A 15,597-nucleotide genomic window follows, 5' to 3' on the forward strand; every position below is an offset into this window, starting at 1 on the left:
CCTGGCTTTCCCGCCAAGGCCCCGCCCCTCCTCCCGGCGCGCTCTCGAGGCGCCACCGCCCACCCTCGAGGCGCCCCTTCTCTTCCAGTCCTGGGCGTCGGAGCCACGGCTCGGGGGCGGGGCGAAAACCGGCCGTGGGCGGAGTCGCCGGGGCCTGGGTGCGGTCGGGAGCGGGGCGGGACGCGGCGGGTGCTTCCGGTTTCCGGCCGCGGGGGAAGGGGCGGGGCCAGGGCTGCGGTGGGAGCGTTCGGTGACGGCGGCGGGGCGTGTGCGTCGGCCGTGGGAAGCTCGGTGAGCGTGGGCTTCCGGGCCTTCGACGAGGGGCAGCGGCGGGTAGTGCGGAGGGGCCGCGGGGCGTGGGGCCGACGGCCGAGCCGGGAGTGCGGGGACGGGGCTGGGGAGGGAAGTCGGGGCGGCGGCTGCAGTTGGGCTCCGGGGGCTTGAGGGCCGCCGCGGGGGGGAGGGGCGGTGGCGAAGCCCCTGGGGAGGGGCCGCCGGGGTGGGGCCTGTGGGGGGCGTGGCGGGCTAGGGCCGCGTCGCGGGGGGGTCGCGTGCGTGGCGCGCGGAGGAGGGCGGGTCTCGAGCCGCGTGGGGGCTGGGGCTGACCAGGGCTGAGGAGAGGGGCTCTTCCGGTTTCCGAAAAGACCGCTTTTTCTAGAACTTTCTTTGGACGGGGCCATGAGGCGCTTAGTCGGGATCTGCGTTTGTTTTTGGCCCTGACTCCCGCCCGGTAGGAGTCGCTCTTCGGGGCTCTCTGAGGTACCTCGAGTTCTCCCACCTCGTGGGAGGCAGATGCGGCGTCGGAAGGCCATTTTTAGCCCCTGCTCGCGCCCCGGAGGGAGGCTGCAGGTTCTCTTTCGGCCCTGTTTGGGAAGGCTCAGAGGCTAGGCAGGGAAGGGTCTTCCGGTTTCCCTGGGGGGCGGGGACGCCGCGGCTCTGGGGAAAAGTGCGTTATCGAGACGCGGCCGCCCCGGGGCTGGCTGGGAAGGGAGAGGGCCCGATGGAGGTCGAGAATTTTGTCTCGTCTGCATAATCATAATTCAAAACGCTTTCTCGGCTAGGCAGGCCTAAGGAGTTTGCCCAACTCAACCGGGAAAGGAATTCTCCAGAAGGGTGGCTTTTAATGCGCGTGCTAGGAGGCAGCAAGTACCTCCGCCCTGGCGAACGGGAGTTTGTCAGGCCTTTGGGCGCCGTTGGCCAAGTGTCCCTGCCGAGTCGTGCCCAGTTTCAGCCAGTGGTTTGAAAAACGAGTGGAATGCTGGGGTAGAGGGTCAGGAGTGGCCGCTCAGCTCTCACGACTTCTGTCCCTTTTCTGTCCTGCCAGGAAACAAACTCACATCTCACTGCTGGAAACCTTCTAGCAACAGGATGAGTCTGCAGTGGACTGCAGTCGCCACCTTCCTCTACGCAGAGGTCTTTGCTGTGCTGCTGCTCTGCATTCCCTTCATTTCTCCCAAAAGGTAAGGCCCGTGGAGCAAGCGGGCGAGCAAGAGGGTGACTGCGCCGAGCCCCATAGCTTGTGTACGGAAAGCTGGGAAGACCCCGGCATCGGGGCCACATGGAAACAGGTAGAACCCGGGTGGGGTTGGGGTGGCAGGGGCTGTGTTAACTATTGCCGGCCTTCTACACGGTTTTGCTTTGTCACGTCTTGCTGAATTCCCTCCTTGGGCACCCTGCCTTCTGGCCTTCAGAATGCCCCAAAAGGAGGAAGAGCTGTCTCTAGTTATGTTTCTGGGAACGCTGCCCTCTGCCTTCCCTTGATCCCCAAGGGTTCAGGGGATGGCAGTGTGGCATCTGGAAGACACACACCATGGGGTCACGTTGTAGTTGATTTGGTGACTCTTGTCCTCCTCACTAGTCCCGCTGGCATTGTGTAGGAGCCTCATGAGCATTACTCAGCCAGTGAGAAGTGAAGCCATATTCCTTTTAAAGAATGGAGGGCCTGTTCGGAGTTAATTGGAGATTAATTTTTAATTGCAGGTAATATGTGAACACATTCTGATTTTAATTAGAAAATTACAAAGATGGCTAATTCTTCACAGGTATTTTAAAAAACTTTAAAAAAAAATTTTTTTTTAATGTTTATTTTTAAGACAGAGAGGGACAGAGCATGAACAGGGGAGGGTCAGAGAGAGAGGGAGACACAGAATCTGAAACAGGCTCCGGGCTCCGAGCTGTCAGCACAGAGCCCGATGCGGGGCTCGAACCCATGGACTGCGAGATCATGACCTGGGCTGAAGTCGGACGCTCAACCGACTGAGCCACCCAGGCGCCCCTTAAAAAACTTTTTAATTGAAAGATACGGACCGCTGATGGGATAAAAAGTGTTCAACCTTGTCTAAGAAATGTTTTTGCCAAAGCCAGATCTGAGTCTCTTCACACTTCATACAGTTCAGGGGGGAGATGCAGAGACAGAGGCCCTTTTGGAGCTGTGACCTGGGCAGCTTTGTAAGATAACCAACCTGGTTTCTGCAAAAAGTGGTCTGGGAAGGAAGACAGAAGAGGGTGAGGAGAAATTGAAAATACCAACTAAATGCAGAGTCACAACCTCATCAGTTCAGATTCAAACAAACCAAGCTTTAAAAAGAAATGCAGCAATTGGACTTTGGGACTCTGGCTCTGATAACGAGGGATTCTTGTTAATTTTCTTGAGGTCTGGCGATGGCATTGTGATTGCATTAGCCATTTCCAAAGGTGCTTTCGTGAGAGTTACATCCTTAAGTACTTATGGAAGGAAACGAAGAAGGGTCTTGGGTCTGCTTCACAATAACCTAGGGTGGTGGGAGTCTAGATGAACGCACTTGGGTCACGTGGAGAAGCTGTTTGAAGAAGTGTGCGTGTGGCCACCGTTTTGAATATCACGTAGAGGAACGCAACAAAAGGTTCGGTTTTCGCTTCTCCTGCCCCTGAAACTGGTAGTATGTCGTGTGTTAATTATACCTTAGTAATCAAACAAAGATTTTGTTTCTTCCCCTAGAGATGACTAGCGTTTAAGATTGTGCTTTTTTAGAATTTTTTTATATGCGCACAGGCCTTTTTTTTTTTTTTTTTTCCCCTTTGCGCTCTTGAACAGCTGTCCTAAATTGGAGCACTGCAGGCCACTGAGGCCGAGTCTTTTCAAGATACTCAGCCATTGGAGAAGAGTGCGGGACTGGCTCTGTTCCTGGGGCCTGAGTCCCAAGTGTGTTTGTTTCTTCAGCCTTTTTGTCTTCACAGATGGCAGAAGATTTTCAAGTCCCGCCTGGTGGAGCTGGTGGTGATGTACGGCAACACCTTCTTCGTAGTTCTCATCGTCATCCTTGTGCTGCTGGTCATCGGTGAGTGAGCCGTGGCTGAGGGCGGCCACCTGCCCAGACCCTTCGCCATGGCATGGCCTCTGCTGCAAGGCTCCGTGCCACGGGCAGCCTGCAGGTTGAGCTTCTCAGAGGAGACCACTTCGGTGCCTCTGTCTTTCCCTTGGGAAGAGGGTGCTGCTGACTGCCGGCAGGGCCTTTATTCTGACCAGCAGCCTTTACGCACTTTATGACGGCCACCTCACTTTTCTGGGGCGGCTCCTGAGGTCATTCCAGAACTGAAACCAAGAGAAACTGGCTGGTCCTTGTTGACCTTGGTTTAAGCAGTACTGCTCTTGAGTCCCACAGACAGGCTGTGAATAAGGAACTGAGCTACCAAAAGGGAGTGGGGCTGGGGAGGAAGCTGCCACGTCCTGTGGCTTGGGGGGGGGGCACTGAGAGGTCTGGCAGTATATCCCAGATCTCTCTGGATGGGTCAGGCCAGGTCTCTCTGGGTCCTTCTGGCCGTGAAGTTCTATAAACACATCGAGGTGCACACCAGCAGGGCTTGAAAGATAAGCTGGTTCCAGAGCATGCTCGGGGATGGGGCCTGGGGCCTTGTGGTATTAAGATGGAAGGCAGGCATCTTGTGATGTGGTGGCGGTGTGATTGTTCAGAGACCAGAGGAATCAGTATAGTTCTCACCCGGCCGTGAAACGTGCGTTTCGCCGTGGTAAGTGATCAGTACGTCCCCCTATTTAGACTTTGAAAGCATTGGCTGGGCTCTGCTGCAGACAGCGGTCCCGTTTCCAGAGTGTGACCTGCTTAGACTCACAACGCTCTTCTTTCCCTTAGTTTCTGGCAGAAATGTGGTAGTGGGTGGAAGGGCAGGGGGCCGTAGTTCAGGGAGAATGTGCAAGGTTCCACCCACTAGCTGAGCATTAGGCATTTCCTTCCTAATGTCTTGGGGCCTGAAGGGATATGTTCAGGCAGGACTTCCTCTGAACAGGCCAGGTGCGGCCTACCTTTCCCAGCGGTGTAGGGTGGGTACCAGCTGCCCTCCTATGCAACCGTGCTGTTCTTGAAATACTTGGCAGGGGCCCGGGAGGTAGCTCTTTCCAATCGAGGTTCTTTCCCTGAGTGTTCTGTGAGCACGGAGTGGGTAGGGAATACCTGCGTTAGCCTTTGCGCATTAAAAAGCTGGACTGTAGGGGTGCTTGAGTGGCTCAGTCTTTTAAGCATTTGACTACTGATTTTGGCTCAGGTCACGATCTCATGCTTCGTGAGTTCTGGCCCCGTGTTGGGCTCTGTGTGACAGTGCTGATAGTGTGGGGCCTGCTTGGGATTCATTCATTCTCTCTTTCTCTTTCTTCTCTCTCAAAAATAAATAAACTTAAAAAAAAAGCTGGACTTTAGATTGGAACCGAGTGTGTGTGCTTTTGCTTTGGGTGTAGGGTAGGGGCAAGAATGGGAGTGGCAGGGGCTATGCTGGGGTGCTCCCTTAGGGCCTTGCCCCTCTGCACCAGGCTCCACGAGTGCTCTCTTTTCTAGCATCGCTGATGGGCCAGGGAGGCCCTTTGCAGAATCCAGTAGTTGGCAAAGGTGCTATTCTTTTTTGAGGTCAGGGAACTGCTTGGAAGTTGTAGAGAGACACTAGCTATGATGACTGGCTGCTTTCTACTCTAACGGTAAGAAGTGTAACATAGGTCTGTGGAGGCTTCTAAAAATATAAACGTCAGTTAACAGGAAATCCTAGTGGAACGTGATGGGCATAACTAGCTATAGCTTCAGCCCTGGCTGGACTCTAGCCTTATCTGGGAGGGGTCTGGGGCAGGGCTGGGGCTGGGGGTGGGCTTGATGAACTTCCAGGGTCAGCTGCCCTGGTCCAGGGGCCTGATACAGGGAGGGCAGCACTCTGTTTTGTGACTTGGGCTAGTGTGGCCTAACACTCCATCCCATCTGTTCCCTGCCATTGGCTATGGTGGTCCTTAGGGCGGTGGGGTTCCTGGATGCAAATGGTGGTGTAGAAAAGTGTGTTTGTTTTAAAAGTTTATTTTGAGAGAACGCACGAGTGCGCACGGGAGAGGCGGAGGGAGAGAGAGAGAGAGAAAATCTGAGCTGTCAGCCCAGAGCCCGATGCGGGGCTTGGTCCCACGAACTGTGAGATCATGATCTGAGCCAAAATCAAGAGTCAGACACTTAATCGACTGAGTCACCCAGGAGCTCCAATGTGTGTTATTTAAATCACAAAATAACACGTTCTTAAAAATCCAGAAGTTTAACCCAGAAAGTGGAATTCTCCCCCTTCCCTAGTATTCCATGTCTCACAGAAAACCGTTGTTGGTATTTTGTTGTATGTTTCGACAGGCATTTTTCGTTCTCTTTTTCTAAGCTGTTGAACTGCCTTTTTTTTAAAACATTTTTGAGAGAGAGAGAGCGCGCGCATGCGCACTAGCCATGAGTGGTGGAGGAGCAAGAGAGAATCCCAAGCAGGCTCTGCACTGTCAGTGCAGAGCCTGATGCAGGGCTAAATCACATGAGCTGTGAGATCATGACTTGAGCCAAAATCAAGAGTTGGATGACTGAGCCACCCAAGTGCCCCTCCACAGCATTTTTTCATGCTGACATCTTTGTTAAAACATCAAGTACCAGGGGTGTCTTGGGTGGCTTAGTTGGTGAAGTGTCTGACTTCGGCTCAGGACGTGATCACACGGTTCGTGAGTTCGAGCTGCACATTGGGCTCTGTGCTGACAGCTCAGAGCCTGGAGCCCGCTTCGGATTCTGTGTCTCCCTCTCTCTCTGCCCCTCCCCAGCTAGTGCTGTCTCTCTCAAAAATAAACAAACAGCAAAAATATATACGTATATTACGTACCACTTGGGATTGGGTTCAGATTATAGTACACGCTATTCTGGATTGGTTGTGTGTTTTCCGTGTTGTCTTAGATATCTTTTTACAGCAATCTCATCCTTTTTAAAGATTGTGTGGTATTCTAACACATGGTTTTGCTGTAATTCAATTCTTTCTTTATAGTCGCACTTGTATCATTACACGTTTATGCAAATGTTCATGTAGGATAAATTCATAGAGATGGAATAGGTGAATCTGAGGGTATGAACATTTTTTTAAGTTTATTTAGAGAGAGATTGCAAGCAGGGGAGGGGCAGAAAGTGTGAGAGAGAGAATCCCAAGCAGGGTCTGCGCTATCAGCACAGAGCCTGAGGCAGGGCTGGATCTCACAAACTGAGATCATGACCTAAAACGAGATCAAGAGTCAGATACTTAACTGAGCCATCCAGGCACCCCCAAGGGTATGAACATTTTAAGTTTTATGTCTTAGATTGGGCTGCTATAACAAAAATGTCATAGACTGTGTGGCTTAAACAACAGACATGTATTTTTCACAGTTCTGGAGGCTGGAAGTCTAAGATCAAGGTACCGGCAGATTTGATGTCTGGTGAGGGCCCTGTTCCTTGTTCATAAAACCTTCTCATTTTGTTCTCACATGGCAAAAAGGATGAGAGCGCTCGGGGGGTCTCATTTATAAGGGCACTAACTTCATTCATGAGGGCCCCTCTTTCATGACCTAACCCTTCTCAAAGGCTCCACGTCCTAATACCAGTCCATTGGGGGTTATAGGAATGGGGGGTTATATAGGAATGGTGGGGGGGGGGAACAGGAACACACAGTTCATAACAAATGGGTATGTTGTTGTCCTGGTTGTAACTCCTGCTCAGTGTTGGAGAATGCTTGTTTCATGTTCCAGATTTAGCACAAGGGTGCAATGCCAGTAAAGAGCATATTTCTTATAATGTGAAGTCGGCTTAAAAACCAGCAGACTCGGGGTGCCTGGGTGGCTCAGTTGGTTAAGCATCCACCTCTTGGTTTTAGCTCAGGTCATGATCTCACAGTTTTGTGAGTTCCAGCTCCACATTGGATTCTGTGCTGCAGTGCTTGTGATCTCTGTCTTCCCCTCTCTCTTTCCCCCTCCCCCGCTTGTGCTCTCTCTCACTTGCACACTCTCTCTCAAAAATAAACGTTAAAAAAATTTTTTTTTAATTGGGAAAAAAAAAAAAAACAAGCAGTCTCAAACCAGACATTAAGAACCAAACAATGTCCATATAGTGTTAACTTGCTCCTCTCCCATGGGTGTCCGTTAACAGACCTTTCTAGGTAGACCTTTATGTGCCAGCTTTTAAAAAGATGTCTCAGGGGTAAGGGAGGAAAAAGCAGTAGGTTATTCCATTTCTACAATAACAGGCAAACAGATATAAGTATATTTGTAAACTGGAGCACTCTACGTCTAACAGTGCCGCCCAGGAGCAGAGGCTATTGGCCATTCAGTAGTTATTTGCATGCCCCCTGTGCACCCAGAGCTGTGCTAGGGCCTGGATGTAGAAGAAAAGATTTCTTCCTTAGTGGAGTTTGTAGTCTGATTCAGGGGAGATGGACAATAAAGCTGTAATTAGGATAATATTAGATTAGGGTGTGTGTTACAGAGGAAATAGGGTAACGTGGCTGACAGTGACTGCTTTAGGTAAGATGACCAATGTATTATGCTTACTGGTGGTGATTACGTCATGGGATTCTTTCTTTTTACACATTTCAGGTATACAGGTTGTATTTGAATTTTTGATGTGTTTGCATTCATTTTGTAATCAGAATAAGACATTTTGTTTTTTCTTTCAAGTTTTTTTTTTATCTTTTCTCATTCCATAGGTTGCCTTTTAGTTTTTGTCGATTGTTTCCTTTGCTGTGCAGAAGCTTTGTATTTTGCTGTGGTCCCAATAGTTTACTTTTGCTTTTGTTTTATTTGCCTCAGGAGACATATCTAGAAAAATGTTGCTGTGGCTGATGTCAGAGAAATTATTGCTTGTGCTCTGTCCAAGGATTTTTATGGATTCAGGTGTCACATTTAGGTCTTTAATGCATTTTTGAGTTTATTTTTGTGTATGGTGAAGGAAAGTGGTCCAGTTTCATTCTTTTGCATGAAGAATTTCCTGACACCATTTATTGAAGAGACTGTGCTTTTCCCATCGGATATACTTTTCTTCTTTGTGGAAGATTGACCATACAGCTGTGGGTTTTTTCCCTAGATTTTCTATTCTGTTTTGTTGATCTGTGTGTCTATTTTTATGCCAGTACCATATGGTTTTAATTACTACTGCATTGTAATATAATTTAGAATCTGGAATTGTGATACCTCCTGTTTTGTTTTTCTTTTTCAAGATTGCTTTGGCTGTTCCAGGTCTTTCGTGGTTCCATACACATTTTAGAAGTGTGTGTTCTAGTTCTGTGAAAAATGCTGTTTGTTGGTACTTTGATAGGGATTGCATGGAATCTGCCGATTGCTTTGGGTAATGTAGACATCTTAACGATATTTATTTTTAGGGTAATATTGTTTATATAATAAAACCCATTACGAAATTTAGGAATGAAAAGCTTGAGTCTTTTTTTGTAATGTTTATTTTTTGAGAGAGAGAGCACACGTGCACATACAAGCAGGGTAGGGGCAGAGAGAGAGAGGAGACACAGAATTCGAAGCAGGCTCCAAGCTTGAGCTGTCAGCACAGAACCCAACGCAGGGCTTGAACTCACGGACTGTGAGATCATGACCTGAGCCGAAGTCAGATGCTCAACCGACTGAGCCCCCATGTGCCCCAAAGCCCAAGTCTTTAGCAGGCAGGCGCCCTCAGGGTCTTGACTCCTAGGACACTGGTACCTCCTCAGTGGGGGATTACCCTGGTTTATCACTGGGGCACCTGATGGCCAGTCCGACTTGAGCTAAGCAGAATCACATGTTGGGGGCACCATGGCCATTGCCAGCAACACTTCAGACTTGGTTAGCACCTTGATATGAGCAGGTTTGTGGTCTGTGTAGGCTGGGGTCAGGGAGTGACCTGAGAAAAACCAAAGGAGAGAATGGGTCTGAGAGCAGAGCTCTTGAGAAGGTGTCCCCCAAGGTGTGTGTAGAACGGGGGATAACTGGGGTGGCGGGTGTGACGGAAGTGAGGTCACCTTGAGTCCTGCTGCCTCTCCCCTGGACACCCCAATGTCAGTAGGAGTTAAATGCCCTCACGTCTCTTCTCTGCTGCAGATGCTGTGCGTGAGATCCGGAAGTATGATGATGTGACAGAGAAGGTGAACCTGCAGAATAATCCCGGGGCCATGGAACACTTCCACATGAAGCTTTTCCGTGCCCAGAGGAATCTCTATATTGCTGGCTTTTCCTTGCTGCTGTCCTTGTGAGTGAGGAGGAACAAGGGGCTAGGGGTTGGAAAGGGAGCCCTGGGCTAGCCTGTGACCTTGACTTCTTCAGTCTTTGGTCTTGAACCGGAGGCCTTGTCTGTGTTCTGGAAGCCACCAGATTTCCCCAGAGCCTCCAGCTTTCCTTCTGACCTTCAGAGGCAGTGTGGTGGTGGGAGATCAGTGACTGGAAGGTCAGAAGACTTGTGTTCTGTCTCTGCCATAACTTGCTACATGCTCTTTTAGGGCGAAACATGCCCAGCTTGCTCTCTGCATATGGGTTGGAGTAAGTGAAGAGGCGTCGTACTCTGGGAGAGTATCTTTGGAGGCCAACTTAAAGGGGCTAATTGAATAGGAGCCTTTTGGGCATGGGCACCTGACCTGAGAAGAGTGGGCAGAAATGTCAGGAAGGGGCTGAGACCATGCTTATGCCCAGCACCTTCCCCAGTGTAGATCTGTTACAGGAGAATATTGTGCTCCACAGCAGCCTGTGTGTTTCTGGTGGTTTTTGTTTTTTTGTTGTTTTGTTGGCGAGACCGAGTGCCTCAGTCAGGGCTGAGGGGGTGGCTAGTTGGGTAAGACCAAACTGATAATAAAGTACCTGTTTGAGTCTGGAGGCCAGTTTGCTGCCTTCTGCTCTTAAGATTTCCCATCAGAAAGGCCTGGCTGCCCTTGGGCATGCTAACTGGCTGGGAGTAAACCTTGCACTCTGGCCAAGGGCTTCCAGAGGTTAGCAGGGTAGCGTGTGAATTCTTTAGCAGGGCTTTTCTGCCTCTAGTGAGCTGGATATCCTTCTTCACTGGGCATTAGAATGACTACCTGCTTGGGTTTCAGGTTTGCAAAAGAAAAGTTCTTTGTTCAGGTGACCTTAACCACTTCAGGTCGAAGTTGGAAAGTGGTAGGGTTGGAGCTGGAAAGGGCAGAGCTTTTTCAAGTGGTCTGTTGGATCACTGAAGGGGTCTGCAGGCATGCTGTCTTCAAACTGGAGAGTCCAGCAGCGAGAAGGCTGGGAGGATACGTACCCTGGAGTTGGAGGGTTTTGGGATGCTCCGAAAAAGAGGCGTGATCTTGCGGTTTGAGACTGAAAGGGAAGAAGGTCCTGGGAGATTGAGTCTAACTGTAGGTGAGCCCCTGGGAGGAGGAAGAGTTGACTGTGTCTAAAGAGCACACAGAGGCCTTGGGGTGTGGGGAGGGACTCCCAGGCCAGCTTACGTTTTCTGTGGAAGATAGGAAGGACAGAAAGAAAACTAAGGACCGCACCAAGAGAGCACACAGAGCTGTAAGAAAAGTGTCGTCAGGAAGGCGAAAGCCTGCAGTGAGCTGGATGGTGAAACGCAGAAAGACCTGAGGCAAAGGTAGTTACTTTGACCTTTTTATGTAAGGTAAGGAAAGGGCGGGCAGAAAGCCAAGGGTAAAGGAAGCCTTGGAACGAGAGAATGGAAATCCCAGGTGATGAGAGGCTTAACTTCTGCTCAGACTAACGGAATCCCGTCCAGAGGCTCTTTGAGGCCTTCTGCAGATGAAGTTGCTGGTCCTTGAGGAGCCATGGGGTAGGAGAGGTGCTGGGAGACTCCACACAAACACCCCAGTTTCCAGCCGAGGGAGAGGGCTAGTGAAGAACTGACTAGAGTGTGCAGGCCTGACTTCGATCTCAGTTCGTGTTTTAGAAAGAGTAATAGCCTGTATGCTCTCAGACAAGAGAGAGCGAGATCATTGGTGACTATGAACTCAGAGAGCATGAGTTCTGTCAGTCTCAGCTGCCCTCCATCCATTTAGTGTGTCTGGACTTTCTCAGCACGGTGTTTGCCAGGCTGTCTTTGGATTCCTAGGGACCAGATGCCGAAGTGTGGTCAGGGTGCTGGCATAACAGTATGCAGTCAGATGGGATCCTAACTCCCATGAGTAGCTGCTGCAGGGACCTGCTCCATTTGGGGACAGGCTCCACTCTCAGCCTGCTCAGCATTTCTCTGCGGAGGACACTTGGGGCTTGTCACGGTGAGCAGGTGCTGGGAGAGATGGGAGCTGGGAGGGCTTGAACAGCAGGTAAGTTAGCTGCCACTGGGAATCCACAGCTGTCTAGATGGGTTCACTAATGGGGCCGAGTCTAACAAGACTCGAGGTTTTTGTTTTGTTTTTGTTTTTCAACTTTTTTTTACTCTTTATTTGTTTTTGAGAGAGAGACAGCTCAAGCAGGGGAGGGGCGGGGCAGAGAGCGAGGGAGACACAGAATCCAAAGCAGGTTCCAGGCTCTGAGCTGTCAGCACAGAGCCCGATGCGGGGCTTGAACCCATGAACCGTGAGATCATGACTGGAGCTGAAGTCGGACACTTAACCCATGAGCCACCCAGGTGCCCTGCGACTCGAGTTTTTAGTGGGGGACACATTTGTAAACGACTGTGTAGGTTCACAAAGGGCGGCAGAGGCCAGTCAGGATCTCCTACGGACCTGGGGTTGTGGCTTCTTGCAGCCTAGTGGCAGGTAGTGGCAGAAGAAGAGGAGCTCTTAGCCCCCTGCGTGAAGGCTGGGGCTGCCAGGAGGGAGGTGCCAGCCTCGTTGACCTGTGTCGGCTGGTGCTACCTGGAGGGTTGCATTTGGGACCCCACCTCTTGCTAGACGCTGGCAAACTGCAGATTTGCATATCTAAACTAACGAGATTAGAATTCAGAGGTGGTCACCGTGGAGGATAGAGTGGTGCTTATTCTCCACGTTCTGTGTCTTTGAAGTTACTCTCCTGACGGTTCTGCTTTCACAGTCTCTTCCAGAGGGACCCTCCGGGACAGGGCTGTGTGGCTGGGCCAGGGGCAGTGGGTAGCCAAGAGTGCCAGGCGAGTGAGCATGTGCTTGGCTCAGTCCCCTCTCTCTGCAGCGCTGCGCACCTAGGTGCTCCAGCGTCATTCCTGCAGTTGACTTGTTGACATGGACAGTACACACTCGAGTCTGCTTCTGGGGATGTTTTGGTAAATGCCGAGTCCGGTAACAGCATCATCATCGGGATACAGAGAAGTTGGCAGATTCCTTTGTAACCTTAGGGGGCGGCTTCAGAGAAGAGCACTCCTCGTTTACATGCTAGGCTGTTCCCAGAAGGATGCACAGAAGTTAGGAGGATGGAGTGAAATTTGAGCCTGCCATTCCGGTCTGCTCTTATTCTCTGCCCTATGAGCCATCTCCCCCACTTTGCCGTGACCTGTCCATTTTACAAGCACCGAACACTTGATCTAGTTCCCTTTTAAACTAGTCAGCCCGGACAAGAGACTGTGGTAGCTTCTCGGGCATGGTTGTTCCGGCAGCCACGGACCTCCTACCTCTCCATTGTAGCTAGAAGATGCTTCACCGCCCCTGCTGCACCCTCCCATGTCCCTGTCCAGTAGCTGATCTAAAAAAGATGTGAGGTTGGTCTTGTACAGCTTCTTAGAAGAGGAAACGGTAACCCCAGGGATCAGTGTGGATTCCCCAGTTGCCCACAAATAGTCTGTTTAATTGTTTCTAAAATTTTCCAGAAAGACATACTCTTCCCTAATCTAGGGGTGAGGTCTTATATGGTGGCTGTGGTCCTTGAGGAACTTCTCTCTTTGCACATAAACCATAGAAGTGACTTGTGTAGACTTGACATCCACATGACCCGTATACGTGGCTTGCAGGAAACTCTTTCAATAAAAACAAAACTGTCATCTTTGTTACTTTTATTATAAAGTTATACCTGTTCATCACAAAATAAAGGCCCCCAAATAATCTAGAAGTGTCAGGCACCTGGGGCGCCTGGCTGGCTCAGTCGGTGGAGCATGTGACTCTTGATCTTGCTTGGGATTGTGAGTTCAAACCCCATGTCGGGTAGAGAGGTTACTTAAAAATAAAATCTTTAAAAAAAAATGTCAGGCACAGGAGGGAGTGCCTTGTCTCATCCCCAGAGATGGGTAATAATTGGGATGTTTCCAGAGTTTTAAAATAGCGTTTTACGTAACGTGTAACTTTTCTCTTACGAGTGCCGTGGGTTCTTTTGCTCTGCTCTGACTTGCCCTTTTCACTCAATGATCTATCTTCGTGATTTTTCCAAATGACTCATGCAGACTTCTCTTGTTTTTAACGGTCGTGTAGTCAGTCATGTGAGGGGACCATTGTGCGTTTAACCAGTTCCCTGCTCCCAGATACGTGAGCTGGTTTGAAATATTTAGTATTAGAAACCACTTTCCCACGTCAGTCCTCCCAGGCACTGTGTTCCTTTTTGCCTCTGAACTCTCTCGAGTCGTTGGAAATGGATCCGTGGTGTCCTGTTCCCCCTGGCGCCTCGCTGCTCTGACCGCCTATAGCCCAGCGGGAGCTTATTGGAAACGCAGATCCCCAGACCTGCCCCCGGCCTTCTGGTGAGGGCCTGCGCTTGAGCAAGCTCCCGGCTGCTCCCCGCCCCGTGCACATTAGTGCTTGGACGGCACCGCTCTGGCACATCTACCCAGGCGCAGTACCCCAGAGGTCACCAGCGGATGGCAGTTGTGGCCATGTTGTGCAGTTTCACTACCTGGGATAGGAGTCCTCTGTGTCTGGACACAGTCGAAGGCATTTAAAACACTTGGAGAGCTCTCTTGCTCTCCTCGTTTATCTGCTTGGTTCAGAAACCATGCTGTGTCTGCCCTGTGACGTTTGAAGCACTTTCCCCTTTGAAGAACGGCTGTCTCGTCTGTTAGCACCTACTGTGTGCCCTACGTGGAGGGCTGCCTCCTTGTATTGTTTTGTTCTACGTGTTTTTGTCTGTGGGCCCCCTGAGCATGTTGTTTTAATATTTTTAAATTCATTTTTTATTTTTTTACTTCAAAATTATTTTTTTAGAGAGAGTGCACACATACACAAATGGGTGGGTGGGGAGGAGAAAATTCCAAGCAGGCTCCACACCCAGCACAGAGCCCGATGCTAGGCTTGATCACAACCACGAGGTCATGACCTGAGCCCAAATCAAGAGTTAGACGTTCAACAGACTGAGCCACCCAGGCGCCCCTAAGAATTTTCTTTTCTTTTTAAGTAATCTCTGTACCCAAGGTGGGGCTCGAACTCATGACCTCGAGATCAAGAGTTGCGTGTTCTCCCAGCTGACTCATCGTGGCGCCCCGGAACCACTTAACTCCTGTCAGCTGTATGCAAACCTCCAAAAGAATGAGCAAGAGAGATCTCTCTCTGCAGGGTCGGGTTTCGTTATATTATGGCAGTTGCTTTGTGTGTTCCCACTCACAGTCGTCGCTCAGCGGACACGTGAGCATTACTTGCCACGAGACAGTGCCGGGTTGTTGCCACGGAAAGGAGAAGACGACAGGCAGTTGGGGGAGGCCTGCACATGAGTAGCCCTTCCTGCTCTTTGTTGGAGTTATGGCTGGAGAGGGTGCCTGGGGTGCCACGCCGTACAGATCCACACTTAGAGTCGCAGCGTCTGAAGAAGGACTCAACATTGGGAAGTCAGGAGACTGGATCCCCCAGGTCAGGGTGTGGCTTTGGATAGGCTCCTCCCCTCTTGGCACTCCGTGTTCTCATCTGTTAAAATGAGGGCTTGTCTCTAAGACTGTGTGGCCCTGTGACCTCACCTCTGTGTGTGAGCTGTTTGTGTGGCTCATTAGGGTTCTGGTTCCGTTCAAACCCAGGAAGAACTTTAATAATCGGCTTTGTTCTGTGGGCCTTATCAGTGAAGAGACAAGTGGCCCGAGTCGCACAAGTTCTAAGTGGCCCGAGCCCAAGCTCACACCTAGTCTGATCCTCTGCTCAGATAGCCGCTCATCTGCATTGGTGGGAGCTGTCAATATCAGATTGTCGGTTTTCAGCCCGCCTCTGACTGTAGACCAGATGGTGGGCTGGTTTTTTCCCCCAAGTAGTTATTGCCCAGCTTTTGGTAGAAAGGCTCCTGTGCCGTTTATAAGCTAAAATCTACCTTCCTGCATGTCCTCCTTGTTAGTGTTGCTTTCACGAGTCTGACGACTCTCTCCGTCCCTTTCATACAGCTGAAGATTATTGCCATCTGGTAACACATAGTCCTTGGAGGAAGATGAGGCTTTAAATACATAAAATAAATTTTTTGAAATGTTATTATTCCCGTAACCGCTGTTGACC

The 15,597-nt window shown here is 50.4% G+C and overlaps 1 protein-coding gene across 3 annotated transcripts in view; it reads left to right on the forward strand.

Moving 5' to 3' along the window:
• The first annotated feature begins 161 nt into the window (after positions 1-161).
• Positions 162-15,597, forward strand: part of BCAP31 (B cell receptor associated protein 31) — a 29,793-nt gene continuing 14,357 nt past the window's right edge. Inside the window, exons 1-4 of one of the 3 annotated variants that reach the window (XM_019437703.2) lie at positions 162-291; positions 1,325-1,460; positions 3,217-3,317; positions 9,368-9,515. In XM_019437703.2, coding sequence (XP_019293248.1) covers positions 1,369-1,460; positions 3,217-3,317; positions 9,368-9,515 — 341 coding nt within the window. In that variant the 5' untranslated portion in view covers positions 162-291; positions 1,325-1,368. The other 2 variants (XM_019437705.2, XM_019437704.2) reach the window with 2 other exon arrangements.

Source organism: Panthera pardus, unplaced genomic scaffold (assembly GCF_024362965.1).
Source record: "Panthera pardus isolate Hobbes unplaced genomic scaffold, ASM2436296v1 HiC_scaffold_27, whole genome shotgun sequence".
In the NCBI taxonomy this organism is placed as follows: Eukaryota; Metazoa; Chordata; class Mammalia; order Carnivora; family Felidae; genus Panthera; species Panthera pardus.